The sequence below is a fragment of the Achroia grisella genome, unplaced genomic scaffold (assembly GCF_030625045.1).
Source record: "Achroia grisella isolate CSIRO2021 unplaced genomic scaffold, CSIRO_AGI_Agris_v1 utg628, whole genome shotgun sequence".
Lineage (NCBI taxonomy): Eukaryota > Metazoa > Arthropoda > Insecta > Lepidoptera > Pyralidae > Achroia > Achroia grisella.
This window is the reverse complement of record NW_026712968.1, coordinates 567,558-585,600: the sequence shown is the minus strand read 5'-3', so window position 1 is coordinate 585,600 and position 18,043 is coordinate 567,558. Positions and strand designations below refer to the sequence as shown.

At 34.7% G+C, this 18,043-nt stretch overlaps 1 protein-coding gene across 7 annotated transcripts in view; it reads left to right on the top strand.

The window, feature by feature from the left end:
* LOC131849008 (segmentation protein cap'n'collar-like) overlaps positions 1–18,043 on the top strand; it is a 147,822-nt gene that overhangs the window by 75,356 nt on the left and 54,423 nt on the right. For all 7 annotated transcript variants that reach the window (XM_059198981.1, XM_059198980.1, XM_059198984.1 and 4 more), the window contains exons 6-7: positions 14,737–14,870; positions 15,516–15,620. In XM_059198981.1, coding sequence (XP_059054964.1) covers positions 14,737–14,870; positions 15,516–15,620 — 239 coding nt within the window. The remainder of the gene's footprint in view (positions 1–14,736; positions 14,871–15,515; positions 15,621–18,043) is intronic.

The window sequence follows — 18,043 nt, the reverse complement described above, 5'->3', positions numbered from 1 at the left end:
TGTGTTTAGACAAAAAAAGACAATTAAACTCTATATTTAAACCTTTTTTTTGCGTAAAGATATTTAGGTATCGATTTTTTTTATGTAATTAAAATGATTTGATGGTAAGTGGTAAACGTTGCGTATACATATGACGGCCCCGGTGGTCTAGCGGTTTAGCATACCGCTTTACTTCCGTTGGTTGCGGGTTCGATTCCTAGCACTGTTTGTATCGGGTGTTTTATATGTATATTATATATGTATTAACAAAAGAAAGTATCTAAGTATTGATATCAGTTCTCTCTCTAGATCCCATAACACAAGCTCAGCATACCGTGTCATGGAGTTAAAGATTCTACTTGTGTGTGTGTTAAAATTTATAATAATCGCCATCTTTACATAAGTATCCGTGCGAGGCCATTAGTGGATATGTAATATTAAAAAAAAATTACGATAGAAAACCTACACTCTACTCTACAAACTAAAAAGGGGACCAATCTAAAAGTATACAGGTTTCAAAATGACGGAATTGTGAATAAACATTTAAAACATTTAAACCGAATTGAGATACGCTCCTTTTTGGAGTCGGATAAAAAATGTGACCAGTAATTAAAAATAATTTTGAAATAAAACTAATGTTGAGGTCGTTATTAGAATATTAGAAGTTAAAAGGTTTTAGTAGGTTTTAGAATTGTTTAAAATCTACTAAAACTAGTGCATGGTGTCTCAGAGGTTCATAGGCTACGGTAACCATTTACCATCAGATGGGGCGTATGCTTTTTGCCACCATCGTAGTAGGTATAGAAAAAAGGAATTCAATTTAAGTTAAGCTTTTTAAGCTTCTATGTATTCATCTTCACGTCAGATCCCTAACGGGGTAGATAGTGGAGCGACTTAAACTCTCGTTACTTTCTAAAAATATCTTATTCCGCACAAAGCAAGGACGGATCGCTAGTATCTATACATATAAATAAAATTGGAGTATCTGTTTGTAATATTGAAATAAGCGTTTTTTACTATATGCATATGAATATAAATACGGTACATACACCAAAATAACATTTTTTACAATTTTTGTCTGTCTGTCTGTCTATTTTTTTGTTCCGGCTGCTTTTGATCCCTGAAATGGCTGGACCGATTTTGACGGGACTTTTCTTTATGTAATAAGGAGTAACTTAGGCTACTTTTATTATGGAACAATAAAGTTAAATTCCACGCGAACGAAGTCGCGGCAGCAGCTAGTAATAAATAAAAAGCTTTGCCTATATAAAACAGTAATATAATGTCACCCACACAGACGCAATCCATTTCAGCTTCTTATGACATAAATATATCCGAACGCGGCTGATATCCGAACACAATACCTAAAGTCGGCTGAATATACCAAATATAATTTATATCCTTGCCTACCCGGAAAGAAAAAAAGTTACGCAAAATACGATCAAACCTATACCCGTCCCACTCGCGTCGGCTACAACTGTGGTGGACGGAAAGAGATAGGTATGTTGCATGCGTGCGCCGCGTTCGAAGTTTGAATCCGCTCCGCCTACAGGCGTTCTCGTAGGCCGCCGTACCGGTTGGACGAGACAATGTAAAAAAAAAATTACCAGCCAGTTAGTATGGAGCAAGGGACAAAAAGGTCTCCATCCAGGCTATTATTCCGTCGCGGCACCAAGGAGCAGCATATCCTTGCGCGCGGTGCTTTTAAAAAGTGAAAACCATAGTGTCCTACGAAATAATTGCTAGGTCATCTGTAGTCTGCATTTTTAAGTGGCCAGTCATTGCAGAAAAAAAAATTGTACAATTTCACTTCGATAGTGACAGTGTGTTTTTTTTATTGCGCTATTACCGGAACTAACATCCAGTGATTGTGTACTCTAGTGCTATTCGGGAGATTACTCGGTATGCTTTTTTATTTTAAAAGATCTGTGAATCACGTAAATATTTACGGAAGGTATAAATTACAATAAATATGGTATCCATTAAGATGTTATAAGAAGAGGTACTTGATACTTTTTTGTTTTAATTTTTTTTTCACAAATCTATTCAGCCTGCAATAAAATTTCGAACAAGTCGAAAATCCTACGGATTTTAATGAAGTATAATTTAGGGCGGCCACTAGATGGAGTGACTGTAGGTTACTGCATGCATGAATTTTTAAATTTAATACAAAAGCCTAGACCAGTAAGTATCGCAGGACAAAAAGAATACATTATTTTTAAAATTGGAATGATGTAAAATAATCGATTATATTCTAAATCTAATACAAACACCTAAACCAGTACCTAAGTAAAGAAGAAAAAATATAATACAGTATTTTTAAAATTGGAATGATTTAAAATCGTCGATTAATTTTTAAATCTAATACACAAACCTAGACCAGTAAGAAGCTAAGGAAAAAATATATACAGTATTTTTAAAATAGGAATGACTTAAAATCGCCGACTTAACGAATTTTAATTAAATATATATTTTTTAAGTAGAATATGTCGTCTACGTACTGTTTGTGTTCTATCTGAGGTTTGTATCATTAGGAACAAATTAATTTTAATAAAAATCTATGATACCAATATTTTGAGCACACTTTACATACATTTATAGATTCTTCATACGCAAGCCAGCACATTTTTTTCTTTTTTACAACCATTTCCGGTTGTTATATAAATTAATATTTTATAATGATATAAACTCCGAGGAGAGGAGGAGTTCATATTAGCAACACAATTTTAGACTTCTGTGAATATTAATTTTGTAGGCATGTTTCTGTTACAAATAAATAAAAAAAAACAATCGTTTAAATAGTCATAAAGGCGGTGAGCGCTCTTATAAAGCATAGTGTATATATACTGCTCTACTGAGAGGTAAATTATCTTTATTTACCATAAACTGATTCTTAGATAGTTACATAGAATATCATTACATAGTATAAAGTCGCTGTCGCTGTCCGTCCGTCCCTATGTATGCTTAAATCTTTAAAACTACGCAACGGATTTTGAAGCGGTTTCTTTTAATAGATAGAGTGATTCAAGAGGAAGGTTTATATGTATAATACATGTACACCCGTGCGAAGCCGGGGTGGGTAGCTGGTACGGGATAAATGGAAGTGAAAAACATTACGCCGACCACAAATAAATGGTATAAGGAAGAAGCAGATGATGGTGAACACCCGCGTAACGTGTTGTGATAATACCGATCTAACATTTCAATTAGATTAAACAATTGATTGAACGTAATATACACTTGTTATAAATAAAACTATTATTTTAGGTTTTGTGATTAAAAAGATGTTTATTTAATGCTCTTTGCCTTTATCGAGAGTATATTCTGAGTAAAAAATAATTTACATTTTTTAGTATTTTTATATTTACAAACTAGTCAAATTTGGCAAATTCGCAGATGTGCCAAGCCATTAAAAAGAAAAAACAATACTAGTCAAATCGGACTGACGCCTTACATATACATATTAGGGATGTAGTTTATTACATTTAAAAATGTATGTAATGTTTCAGGTATGATGAAATTAAAATTAATATAAATAGTTTTGTATAAATTAAAAATATAGAATTTTCTATTTGCTCCTCTATGCAAAAGTTGTCTGGATGGAATTGTATTAAGCGAAAAGTCACCTTTTTTTAAAAGCAGAAATTTTTATTTTCTCCATTACTCAAATCATAAAATAATTATGTCCCTTGTCATTTAGGGGTATAAAAACTAGATAACAATCTATTCTCAGACCTACGGAGTTTATAGTTTCGTTAAAATTATTTAAGAAGTATGGCAACTAAAACTGTGACACGAGAATTTTATATATTACGTATAGATGCTGTAAAATGAACCTACACAAGCGACTTTATACAAAGACTACTTTGATAGTTATGCCCAGTACACGTTTGTATTTTCTGCACTTATCATTTACTACAAATATTTAATTAATCAATCGCAGATCAGTTTTCAATCGAACAACGATGGAGTAAATCAATAACTTAGGTTAATGACAAAGTGATAATATTACAGCCCACTATATATTATATAATTGATACAAAAAATATCATAAAAAAAATTGAAATAGAAAAAAAACATTTGTCAATAGTACAAAAAAATGTCGCAATTCCCAGTGGTTTTCCCAATCCATCACATCGGAGGCATCAATCGATCAATCTGGCAATTCGGAATGTCAAAATATTTTAAACGATTAAAGCAAGTAAATCGATTATGCCAATCGATTTGTAATCGATATTACTGGCAGTTTATATACATATCTGGGCATAAAAAAAAAAACAGTTTTTGAAATAAGAATGTGAGTGTGTTTCGAATCGAATACGATGAGAAATATTTGGCATTCTGTTATAGAAATATGTAGTAAAACTATTTATGACTATAAAAACAATTTAATGGTTTAAATATGGTAGATTTCTAACGCTATAAAAGTAATGAATTGAGTATCTACATAAATGTCTGTTATTTACATGTTTTTGTTATTTTCATATAGTTTTGATTGTAGAATACAAGAAAACTTCAAATATATTAATATCAAAAGAGTTTCTCAACACATTCTCTTATCTACGATATTGCATCTCTGTGCATTTTCTACCGCATATATCACGGGGAGTGTTCTGAGGAATTGTTCGGATTAATACCAGCTGCTGAGTTTCACCACCATACCACCCGCCAGAAACTGAAATACCATCCTGATCATCTGGATGAATGGCGGTCCTTTTTGCCACAACCACATTGTGGAATCACCTTCCGGCAATAGTATTTCCGATACGATATTGAAACCTTCAAGAAAAGAGCTTATTCCTTTTTAAAAAGCCGACAATGCACTTCTAATTCCCCTGGTGTTGCAAGTGCTCATGGGCGGCGGTAATCACTTACCATCAGGTGAGCCTCATGCGCTTGTAGCCTGTGCTATAAAAAAGTCGCTGTCTCGCTGCCTTTTCATTTAGTCGGCTCTCCTATTCCTTCTTCGCCAGGCACATCTCTTCTGGGTCGTTGATTTCACGTTTCTTTAGGTTGCTTTTATTGTTATTGGATTGCCAAGTTAATAGGAGTCTTCCTCGTCTCTTGGCCGGTGTTGAGGTTCAAGGTTCAATTAGGTATTCTCTTATATCTTAATTATTATAAATGCCAAAGTTTGTGAGTGTGGATGGATGTTTGTTACATTTTAACGTAAAAACGACTGAACGGATTTTGTTGAAATTTTACAGTGATATAGCTTATACGTCAGAATACCACATAGGCTATAAATTAGACGCAGGTGAAACTACGGGCACAGCTAGTAATCTATATATATTAATACGTGAAGCAAAAACTTTGGACACCTTTTTACGAAAATGTATATATTTTTATAGTAAAAAGGTATGAAATTTCGCACTCTTAGACATAGAGAAAATCATCTGATCCCCTAATCTCTGTAACTCTATTGTTTTCCTAGTAAAAACTATAGAAAATGTAGCATTTTAATGATTGAAGAAATTTTGTAATTGGTTCAGTAGTCTATGCTACTCAGAGAAAAAGTAGCTTTAGTAGGTTAGGTTAATTAATTTTTGTAATCGGTTTAGCAGTTTTCCAGTATGTTCGTTACACAAATACATACAAATAAATCTTTCGTCTTTGTAATGATAGCATAGATGGTAACGTATTAAAAAATCGAGACGTCAACCCGGCCGCCATTGTTGGCGCGCCGCTCACGGCGGGAACGAAACGATTCGAAAAAAGAATAAAATTAACAAACACGAAATTCAAAATGAGAACATCCCACACTCGACCGTTCAGAAATTGAAAAAGGCGTCTCAAGAGGCCAGTCTTGTCTTTGCTACAAAAAATGGTCGGTCAGAGGCGCGGAGGCGGGAATGTTTTTAAATGTTGAATTTTTAGTGATGTACATTTTGATTTTTAAATTCTTTAGGTATTTGACGGACCGCGTCATTGTAAAATATAATGTTTTTTTTTATAATAAAAGGACGCAGGTAAAAAGCGATTCTGTTGAAATCATTAAACGTAGATAATTGCCAATGCGATACCTACCAACGAACTCACACTTTAATATTACTATACCTATCTGTCTAATTTTTCGAGGAAGGCTACAGGCGATATAACATCGCGTTACGACCAATAGGAGCGGAGCTGCAATAAAAATGTAGCTACAACGGGGAAAATGTGAAGGAGAAGAATTTAGATCAGATATAATAGATCTATATTGATAAAGTTTGTTCGTTTGGATGTTCGAAATAATCTTCAGCTACTGCTAATCTAATTTTGAAAAATCTTACTTTTGAATAGATCGTCGGTCCATTTATCCTTCCCAGGAAGGTCCGTGGTCGCCACTCGAGGACTTTACTTTACTTTAATCTTAGCTACTGCTAATCTAATTTTGAAAAATCTTACTTTTGAATAGAGCATTTATCCAGGAAGGTCATAGGCTAACGATATCACGCTACGACCAATAGGAGTGAAGTTGCAATAAGAAATGTAGCAAAAACGGAGGAAATTATTACATTTGAGCCTCAGTTTAGACCCTCTTTCGTTCTTATGTTACAAAGTTACACAGCTCAATAGGTCTATGTAGGTCGCAGGTCCAAGCACCTGACAATAACACAAACCCCCCAATAAGAAAAAAATACACTGCTCAACTAGTAGGTTTATAATCTGCGAATATTATCATTGCCTTACCTTTGTCCCATTATTTGTGGTCGTTGACAGTATGTCCTTCCTCTGATTGCTATTGGCCGTCGTATCTGAGCTTACTCTCCTTTTATACACATCATCTTTCACACAATCCATCCCTCCTTTTTTCGGTCGTCCTCTCTCATTCCATCCGCTCACGTTCATAAAGACTTTCTTTAGGACACGGTCCTCTTTCTTTCACATAATATACCTATACCAACTTAATCAGTTACCTCGCATAATCAGCGGATATATCGTACAAAAAAATTACATCCAACAAAAGTCGTACTTTTTTTAAGTCAGTTGAAAAATTTGGAATTTGCCTTTATGTTTGTCTCCTTAACATATTGTGGTTGGATCGCACTTGGACACAAATGCACAAAAAACGGAACGTGCTCGACCCAAATGTGTGTTCACACCCTCTCAGAATCTCATTTATCTTGTACGACTCAGGTTTTGTTATTGCTTGGTATAAAGTCTAAAGGTAAAGAGGTTTGATTTAATTATTTCAGACCACTACAGCCTTGTTTTCGTATCCGTCAGGCGGGAGTTGGCGTTCAGTTGCTTCATAAGTCCTTCCTTTGGTTTGGAGTGCCATCTGCACTCACCCCCTATCGTCTGGTCAAGCTGTAAAGGCCAGCTGCGGCCAACAGCATTAGTAGTCCGAAAAAAAAACTACAGGCTTGTGTCGTTTAGTACATTTTTAATCGGCTAAGAATTTCACAAGCAATTTTATTTATTTATTTACACGTTCGTCAGTGTACAGTTTGTTGCAGTCCTGACTCCCAAACTAGCGTGAGCTGTATATCGTGATATACAGCTCATCAGTTCCTTCCCAAAACAAGGATAACAATTTTAATTTACTTGTAAACTTATTAGTAAACTTAATTGTTATATTATTCAATTTAGCATTTGTGTGTGTGTAGTATATTATATATTATATACATACATATTCATACATATATACACTTACATAAATATATATAGATTTATTGTTACTCCACTTTGCTTATTAATGTTTCAGTCTCAATATATTCTAATTTATCAAAGCATATTTTATTTTTTTGTCAAATTTAATAGTTCTTAAGCTTACTACAATTAAAATCTGCGTTAAACATATTATAGAACTTGGATGTTATGATATATTAAATAGTATACTATGTTAGACTCCTCTGAAATTTTTGTTACATAAAACTCAATGTAGTTTATGAAACAACCTGTTAAAACAGAATAGAAAATTCTTTATTTAATTGATTAATTAATTTAAGTAAACTTACATTTAAGCACCTTTGAATAGTCATTACTTATTTTGTCAATCTACCGCTCATTCGGAAAGCTGTCTCATCACAAGAAGAACAAAAACACTTGTGTGTTGCTCTTTTAAGTAATAATAACTTTATATTTCTAAATTGAAATGTGTGAATACAAACTACCAACTAGCATTACCTCAGTAAAGTCAAAATATTATATACACAATACTGGTTGTAACTAAACAAGATTAAATCAGTCATAGTGATTAGAGCAGACTAGTCCCTACAGGGAGCGCTCGTTTACAAGTCAGCCATTACTGTTCTCGACCATATTCTAGGGAGCCCGATATTTAGTTCTCTGGAATCTGGCACAAGAGGACTAAGATGCCAAGATTCTCAGATTAATGTGCAACCTACATCTTAAAAATACAGGTTACAAAGTCAGCTGCTTTACGGCTGAAATAGGTGAGACTGAGTTATACACGCAGACGAGTTTTTACAGTCTACTTCAGCGAATTATTTTAGATCTACAGTTCCATGTAATAGGTAATGTAATTGTATGACTATGATTGCAAACAATTTCTAACCGCAGGTTTTTATTAATATTAATGAACTGAATGTATGGGCAGCCATATTATTCACAGAAACAATTGAGCCCAATCTACTCTGATTAAACGCCGGCCATCTTTGATTCTAAATTGCTCCGACCCGCAGGCATTCCAATTTTAAATTGCTCTTCTGTCCCTTTCTCGAGGAGTGTTCGAATTTTTAAATTGATATCGCTTGATCCTTTTCTAATCTCGTATTAGAGCGAGAGCGATAGTTCTTTTTTTGTTTTTTTTCTGATTTGGACGCCTGCGGTTTCGCCGGTCTTTGTGGTCGCCCGCTACGCTTATGTATTTTGTTTTTTTTTTTTCATTTATATTAATGAGTAGTTATGGTGTTAATTTTGCACAATGGGTGGGATGCCTTTAGGTGCTGTGACCGCCAATAACATTGGGGATTTTACACATAAATAAATACCTATGTACTTCTTATTATATTTATGTTTTAGTATCGTATTTTAAGTATCTCATCTGCTATTTATAACTATATAAAATTTGTTATTTCATAACTCTTGTATGGCTTGTATAGGGGTACTTACTTAGTGCATCGTGATTTATTTATATTATATTATTTACTAGCGGATGGTTAAATTGAATTTCTCGGCTTGTTCTATACTATAACACGCATGTATTATACATATAAACCTTCCTCTTGAATCACTCTATCTATTGCTGAAAACTGCATTATAATTCGTTGCGTAATTTAAAAGTTATAAGCGAACAGACAACGACGGCGACTTCGTTTTATACTATGTAAATATATATAAAACTAAACATTGTTTTCTTGAACTGTATTTTTTTAATTATATGATAATTTCTTTTCATGTAAGTAATTACATAAAGTCTGGATGTTAATTAAAAAGAATGATAAAATCATAATAACGGTGTTGTGAGAAAGCTTAACAAAAGCTGTATAAAGGAATTACTTTGCCTTGGTATGATTTCAAAAAAGATTATTTTATTAATCAATTTTAAAGCTGTTACGAAATTGTTTTTTATTATGTAATTAGAATGACAGTAATTTTAAATTTTGTATTCCTAAAGAGGCAAAATGTATCAAGCAAAAGACAAAATTGTAGTCATGTCGTAACATTTAAAGAGCATGATGGAAGATCGTAGACAGTGGCAAGAGCTCCACCGACCAGAGTGTGGCTTTTAAATTATGAATGAATGAATGAAAGAGGCAAAACATAGGACATTATATTCTACAATGAGAACTAATGTATACCTGTGTTTATCACAAATAAATTTGATTTGATTTTTTAACATCGAATCATCATCAAAGAATTCATCCCCACACGCTAGAACCTAAGTGGTCTCGGACAGTCCGGTTTCAGAGGAGCTTCCTCCCGCGTACACTTAGATTGTGGAATGACTACTTGCCGAGGTTTTCTCGAGAGACTACAGCGTTGGGTTTTTCAAGGGTATATTAAGGTTCCTTAAGGGTCGGCAACGCGCATGTGACACTCTGGTGTTTCAGGCGTCCATAGGCTACCGTAACCATTTACAATCACATAGGCCGCTTGTTTGCCACCGTACTAGTATAAAAAAATATACATACAAAACATCCTAGACCTAGAAACCAAACATAGGAAATACCATAACATATATAGAAAACACCCTGACCGATACAAACTATCATACTCATGAATACAAATGTTTGCACCGCCGGGGAATCGAACCCGCGACCATCGGAAGTAATGCGGTACTAAACCACTAGACCACCGAGGTCGTTTCAACGTAACTCTACTGTCGATGCATTGTCATAATAATTGCTCACTTATATAACAAGAGTAACCTTGGCACTGACTGTCACGGCACTTGAGCAGAAAGTGAATTGATCTATGGATCACTGATCTATAGATCCGCGTGTTCGACTCGGTTTTTTTTATAGTACTCTAATGCTGTTGGCCGCAGCTGGCCTTACAGCTTCACCGGACGATAGGGGGCGAGTGCAGATGGCTCTCCAACCTTCTAAAGGTTTATGGAGCGGCTGAAGGCCAACTCCCGCCTGACGGATACGACTTTAGTCTGAGGGACTGGTAGGCGCGACCTTCAGGTCATAGTTTCAGTCTCCGTTTGAATTCTAGGAAAACACAAGCTTTGCTTGGGACTAGATGGCGCTGTGTGAATTTCCATGAGCAACACGCATGTTTCTTGCTCGTTCTTCTTGTGATGTGACAGCTTTCTGAATGATTTGTAGATTTTTAATCTAGGATACATCTATAATATAGGAAATATAAAGAAGGATAACTGTGACTATTCAAAATAGAATAGAATAGAAGGTTAAATAAAGGTTTTTTTATTCTATTAGTGGAAGAAGATGACATACTATTACTATAAATAATGGAATGAAGGCAAGCTCTACCGGCCGGAATCATAACCCTCCTGTTTACTGCATAGTCGGGTAAAAATCTTATTTCCACCAATGGCAAAAAGCTATACCTAATAGCACAACCAGATGAATCGATTAGACCATACATAATTTCATCCGGCGTCGAACTGCGATACATTTAATTGTGCTCAAAAAAATATACCCACGCCATTTTTAGATGCCCTTCACGCTTCACCAATCAACGAGCGTTCAAAATAAATATATTTACTTCTATATTGACTTAGAAAATTATAACAAGCTAACCTGTGCAACAGCGCCAGTGTTACATTTTCCCAAACAAGCTTGCTAACCTGTGCAACAGCGCCAGTGTTACATTTTTCCGTTTCTTCCAACATTTTTCATTGCAGCTCGCCTCCCATTGGTTGCTGCGTGATGTTATATAACCTATAATCGTTCTCAATTAACGGGCTATCTAACAGTAAAGGAATTTTCAAAATCGGATCAGTAATATCTGTGACTACCGCGAACATACAAACTCATAAACCTTTACCTCTTTATAATAAATATAACTATCAACTCGTCCCGGCTTCATACGGATGCATTACAAATCTTTGAATTTCTCGGCTTGTTCTATACTATAACACGCATGTATTATACATATAAACCTTCCTCTTGAATCACTCTATCTATTGCTAAAAACTGCATTAAAATGCGTTGCGTAGTTTAAAAGATATAGGCGAACAGAAAGCGGCGGCGACTGTTTTATACTATGTAAAGATTATGGACTAGGAATCCCATCCTGCTTCGCTTCATAAATTGATGAGTGTTATATATATATTAACATAATATATAAGTAATATAACATAATATAAGATATATGCCACTGTGGAATAATGTACTTACCAAATAGTGATTTTTTTTATTCTAGTGGTCACCCAGTGGTCGAAATTAGACCATAATTAATTTTACATTCATTAAGACTATAAACAAATAATATTAAAAACAAACAATATTAATCTATTCTCAATTTGACCACAGACTTTAAAAATAAACAAAAGAGTATATACCTATGCGTGTGTGTGTCAAATATATGCTAGTATGTAATGTTTTTTTTTATTTATTTAATGTATATTTTATGCATAATTAGCTTGAAAGTATCTCATATGAGTAAATAATAGATTGTAATGAAATTCGTATAATCTAAAAGGGGTTGAAATGAAGGATGAAAGGTTGTGCGGAAATGATGAAAGTCGTGGTTAACAGCTACTATAATATTATTACAAAAGTTTAAGAGTTTTAGGAAACAAGTAAACAAAACGAAACTACACAGGCTTGTCGAAATCTAAACAATGATTTATAGTCATTTACGACACCTCCCCAGAGGATAGAAACATTTTCGGTACACCGCAAAGACTGCCGCCATGCAAAAGGACTGGTAATAAATCATAACAAAGGTGCTCGACCACTGGCCATAAAAAGTAACCCTTTCAGTAGCGAATGGAATTGTGATAATCTGCTTACGGGTCAGACAGACCGACAGACAGACAATTACGGTAGTCAAAAAGAAGCCGATCGTAAATTATATATTAATTTTTGTTTCATACATATGGTATAAAGGCGATTTTAAATTACTTCATTACATAGTATAAAACAAAGTCGCTGTCTGTCCGTCCCTATGTATTCTTAAATCTTTAAAACTACGCAACGGCTTTTGAAACGATTTTTTTTAATTCAAATTTACAAATCATCGATTCATGTAGGTCACTTTAGCCGCTTATGAACGTCAAATTTTTACATTATAATTTTTCCCTACCGTCCAGTTCGGTATATAGATCCAATTGAGAAGAACTGGCAAGAAACTCAATTGAATTACTTTTTTTTTAAAAGCCAGTTTATTTACAATGTATATTTATATCGGTGTCTATGTCTAACATTAAATGAAAATCAAGTGCATGAACAACTATTGCCATGCACGCTCTTCATTCAAGTAAATTGATACAAGTAATAGATAGAGTGATTCAAGAGGAAGGTTTATATATACATATATATAATACATGTACACCCGTGCGAAGCCAGGGCGAGTAGTTAGTAAATTATAAATTAATTTTTCTTTCTTTTTTATGCAAAGTATAAAGGCGATTTTTAATTATTTATGATTACTTGATTGTTACTATAGCTAAGTTATTTTTGGCAGAATTGAATTAACATGAAACCAATTGCGTAGGATATATCGATCGATCTTAGAGATCAGATTTGCACTCTCTGTAGGGATACTCCTCTGAGGCTCGACCGATCGAGATCAAAGTTTCACCGAAGATCGACTACAGGCCTCCATTTACCATAAAAAAAATCCAATCGGTCATGTCCTTGAGGAATGGTAGGTGATAAAATATTACCATAGACTTGCATAGCAGAAAAGATTCACGCGCTACTGAAAATAATTTAACTTTAAAAGCCGAGTTTTTAACACTGTTGTCTATATACATATTGTATGGGGTTGAAAGGGGAAATAAATGGTTGTACGGAAGTATCGTAAAGCTACCAGCTTGAACCTTATTTTTTAGGTTGTTGATTAAATATATGTAAATATGACATTCAAAGTTTGTAAAAATGTTATCCTTAAGGGGTAAAATAAAATAAGGGATGAAAGGTTTTTTGGTTTTTAAATCTAGAACCATGAAACTTTTTTTTCTTTTTTGAGTTGGATTATGAAATATTTTATGCTATTTAAGGTAATTATTCCACGAGGACGAAGCCCGGCTACACCTAGTTAAGTATATGTGTAAACAACTTTTTTTATACCTTAAGAACTAACATACAGGTAACCAAATAAACCCTCTAGTGTTGACACTAATAACGGTAATTGATCATAGATAACGTGGCCAATAGCTAAGTACTCCGACGCACAAAAAATAATTCCGAATTGCACACGAAATCTCCAACTCGTAACTGTCAGAGTTGTCAAAAAATTAACACCAGTTAACTTTTTTTGTTAACCCGTTTAACTACCATTCAGTGTGGTCACAGTGGCTCAATTATTGTGGTAGCAAACAAAAGGGTTTTACTTCTAATCCCTCTTTTGTTGCTCGGGGACTTTTGGACCGAGGCGACAAGTTTTTTTGTAATGGCAACTAACGGCTTCTAAGGGTTACTATTCTGTTCGGGCTATTGAAGACTTGCTTTTGTTTGAGGCTTTAATTTGTAAATGAAAATAGGTAGCTATTTATTTTAACTTTTTTTTTCTATAGTACGATGGTGGCAAACAAGCATAAGGCCCTTTTGATAGTAATTGGTTACCGTAGCCTATAGACCCTAGAGACACCAGTGGTGTCACGTGCACGTTGTCGACCTTTAAGAAATCTTAATATACTCTTGAAAAACCTCTTTCTGTAGTCTCTCGAGAATCCTCTGTAGATAGTTCATTCCATTCCATGTAAGTGTACGCGGTAGGAAGCTCCTCTGAAACAGTGCATCCGAGACCACTTAGGCTCCAGCGTGTGGGGATGAATTCCCTGTGGATGCAAGTGGTGCGATGGTAAAAGGTATCCGTAGGCGTCATGTCGAATAATTTTTGAGAATTCAGTCCGTTATATATTCGGTAGAGCACACAAAGCGATGCCAAGTCTCGTCTCAAGATAAGTGATCCGATAAGTAAATAATATTTTCTTACTACTTCTATTATATTGTAAAATAACTAGTGGTCGATCGTGGTCGTGGTCGTGGTCCCCCAGTGTTCGAAATTCGACCATATTCAATTTAATTATAAGTTTGAACAGTATAGGTTATTGTCACAGTTGGCGCTGTGTAACTCACACAGCGCCACCTAGTCTGTGGTTATTATTGTTATATTTCAAAATATATCCAACCATAGTTTTAACAAACCAATTGACGTTGTCAACAGGTGAATACGTGATCCAGGGTGAGTTGCCCTGCGACCTGGTGAACAGCGAGGAGTCACGCTTCGACCTTCTCGAGGAAGCTCTCCAGCTGGTGGAACTCGGAGACGAGGCCGAGAGTAAAGATGAACAGCCAGAGGTAATTGTCAATTCAATGTCATCATTTATCACCGTGTTTGTCCAAATTCGTCTGCGTGCGTATCTCTCTCTCTACCATTTCAGGAAACAGTTTTATATGATGGTGCGGGTGAAAGTTGAGACATGGTAGTAAAAATACTGGTACGAAGTGTTGAGAAATTATTTTCATTCTTACTAATATTATAAATGCGAAAGTATGGTATATCTGTCTGTCTGCCGCGTTTTCACGCCAAAACTACTCAACTAATTTAAATAAAATTTGGTACACAGATAGTTTAGACCCCGAGAAAGGGGACATAGGCTACTTTTTAAAGCCAAAAATCGTGTGGTTAGAAGAGGAGATGAAAGGTTTTATGAAAGTGTCGACATATTCAAAGATAGAAACTTGAAACTTATTTTTTGGGCTGTTGATTAAACATAAATAACAATGACATTCAAAGTTCGTAACAATGGGGTTAAATTAAATTAAGGGATGAAAGTATGTATGAAATGTTCGTCATTTTTGAAACTAGAATGATGAAACGTTTCTCTTTATTTGGTCAGGGTCAATATTCCACACCGACGAAGTGACGGGCACTGTTAGTTGTTATTATATATAAATAAATTTATTATTCTTATGCACCTTATTCAATTTTATTCGCAACAGGCGGTAGAGGGCAGCAGCAGCGGCGGCGACGCAAACACCACCGAGATGTTACACCCGGCGATGCGGCACGTGCCGCACCATCCGCTCGCGCACTACCACAATCAGGTAAGTGATTCTACCACAAGTTGTATTGCCAATATTTAATGACAATTATGTAAAATGGACCACTTTTTTTCAGTCAATTTGAAGATACTAGGTATATCATGTTCTTCTTCCACCAACAGTTGTACTGCCAACATTTGATGGCAATTATGTAAAATGGGCCATGTTTTATAATACATTTTGAACATACTAGGTATATCATCTGCCTCTTTGTTATCCCATTCTTTTGGGGTCGGCATAATGTCTTTATGAAGGTACTATGGATATTATGTATAGGGTACTTGAATTAATAATAAACATTTCGATCAAGAGGCGGCCACTAGTGTATGTTTCAATATTTCAGTTTGCAATGTCGTACCGCTAAAACTTACAGTTTGTGATCGTCCTAAATAGTTTGTATCATTTAGTTGCAACGTATACAACAGTACTAAATATTGTTTCGAACATGTCCAGTTTCGTACCAGATAAAGTGTTTTTGCGGGGAGTTCTTTTTTATTACTGTCAACATTTTTTTTTAGATAAATTACAACCTTCTTAATTCAGTAGTGTAGTCGTAAATAAGACACAAACGTACAGACAGGATATATGTATAATATACATATATGGAATGTATACGTCTAGGTGACATTAGAACTTAAAACACGCGGGCCCATCGTCAAAGCGGTCATCGGCGGTATCAAAGAAAACATAAAAAGTAAAAATTTCTCCAAACTGTGTAATGATAAATGAACTGGTGTCATGGGATCACACCACACACGATGGTTAATTCGCGGCGCAAGGTACGGGCGTGCGCGGATTTGTAATACTAGTTGTGTGCCGCGGATTTGTCTGCGCTAACTTTCATCCCCTATTTCACCCGCTTCCGGATTGATTTTTGATATTAAAGATAGCAAAGGTCCGTATATAAAATTTGTTTTTTTTTCTTCTATGTCACGCAAGCCAGTACGATTATGTAACTGCACTGTTTCAGAATGCAAATTTTTTTTTCTAATGTCATCAATAAAATAAAATAAAATAAGATAAATTACAGACAATTATGATAAGTACCTACCGACAGTCCTGAACCTAGTTTCAGCCGAGACAACTGACTAGAAACTCTGAAACCTTTGATTTATTATACGCTGTTTTTTTTCCGGAATATCACTGCTTTTTAAAATAAAGTATATCTTTATTAGTTCTTGTGTGTATTCAACCTTTAGTAGAGAAATTGTAATAAGAATAGACAAAAAACTATCGTCTTTATAATAGATAGATAAATAATTGATTTATTGCAATAATACAGTTTACAATAAGACATAACATGAAAAATAAATATTGACATAGAAAGTTGTCAATAGGAGCTGCCTCGGCTGTTGCTGATATAAGCACAACCTTAATGAGGTGCACCTACAGCGCATGTTTTCAGGCCCCCATTATTCATTAAAAAAAAACTAATATAATAAATATTCTTTATTGGACTTATTCTAATACATTTGTAAGTATATTAATTACAACTAATGTTAACAAAGGAGGACTTATCTCTAAAAGAGATCTCTTCCAGTCAACCCAATAGAGCGTGGCATAGGAAGTGTTGAGTGGGTCAAAATGTGCAAATAATAATTTAATAAAAATGTCATAAATAATTAATAATAATAATCTCAGGACAATTCACACAGCGCCATCTATACCCAAGTTAAGCTAGCTAAAGCTTGTGTTATGGGTACTAGATTACTAATACAAATACATAAGATTTACATTTTTTTTATAAATATGTACATAATATACATAGAAAATACCCTGACCGATACAAACAATCATACTCACGAATATAAAGTCTCAAAGTGTTAGCACATTACTACATGTGTTAAATAAGAAATTATCTGTTTGTGCCGTGCGAGGAATCGAACCCGCGACCATCGGACGTAAAGCGGTGTGCTAGACCGCTAGACCACCGAAGTCGTCAAATTAAAACTAAACATAAAAATATAATGTCCAATATACAGATACATATTTGTCTCCGATTTAAGTCATCACTAAAATTCATCAGAATTGTTTCACTATTTTAGGCATAAAAAGGTAAAGATTATAACACTGTAACATTTATAATATTCAATAAGCATTGTTTGTTCATAATACGATATTCCGTTCAACGTATGATATGTCCATATAACGATAATTTTAGTGTTATTACCTATTCCGCCCCCGCCCGTGACTTGGACCACACATTTCTGTACATACAATACAACAAATCCATTAATCAAATTCATGACAATTACGGGTTTTGGACAAATTGTTAGTTAATTTTTTAATATCTCTTTGTTTTTGGCTACCGAACCGTGTATCTTAAACCGACTGATTGTCTAGCGCTCACACCACTTTACTTGCGATGGTCGCCAGTTCGATTCCTCGCACGTTGCGAACATTTGTATTCATGAGCGTGATTGTTT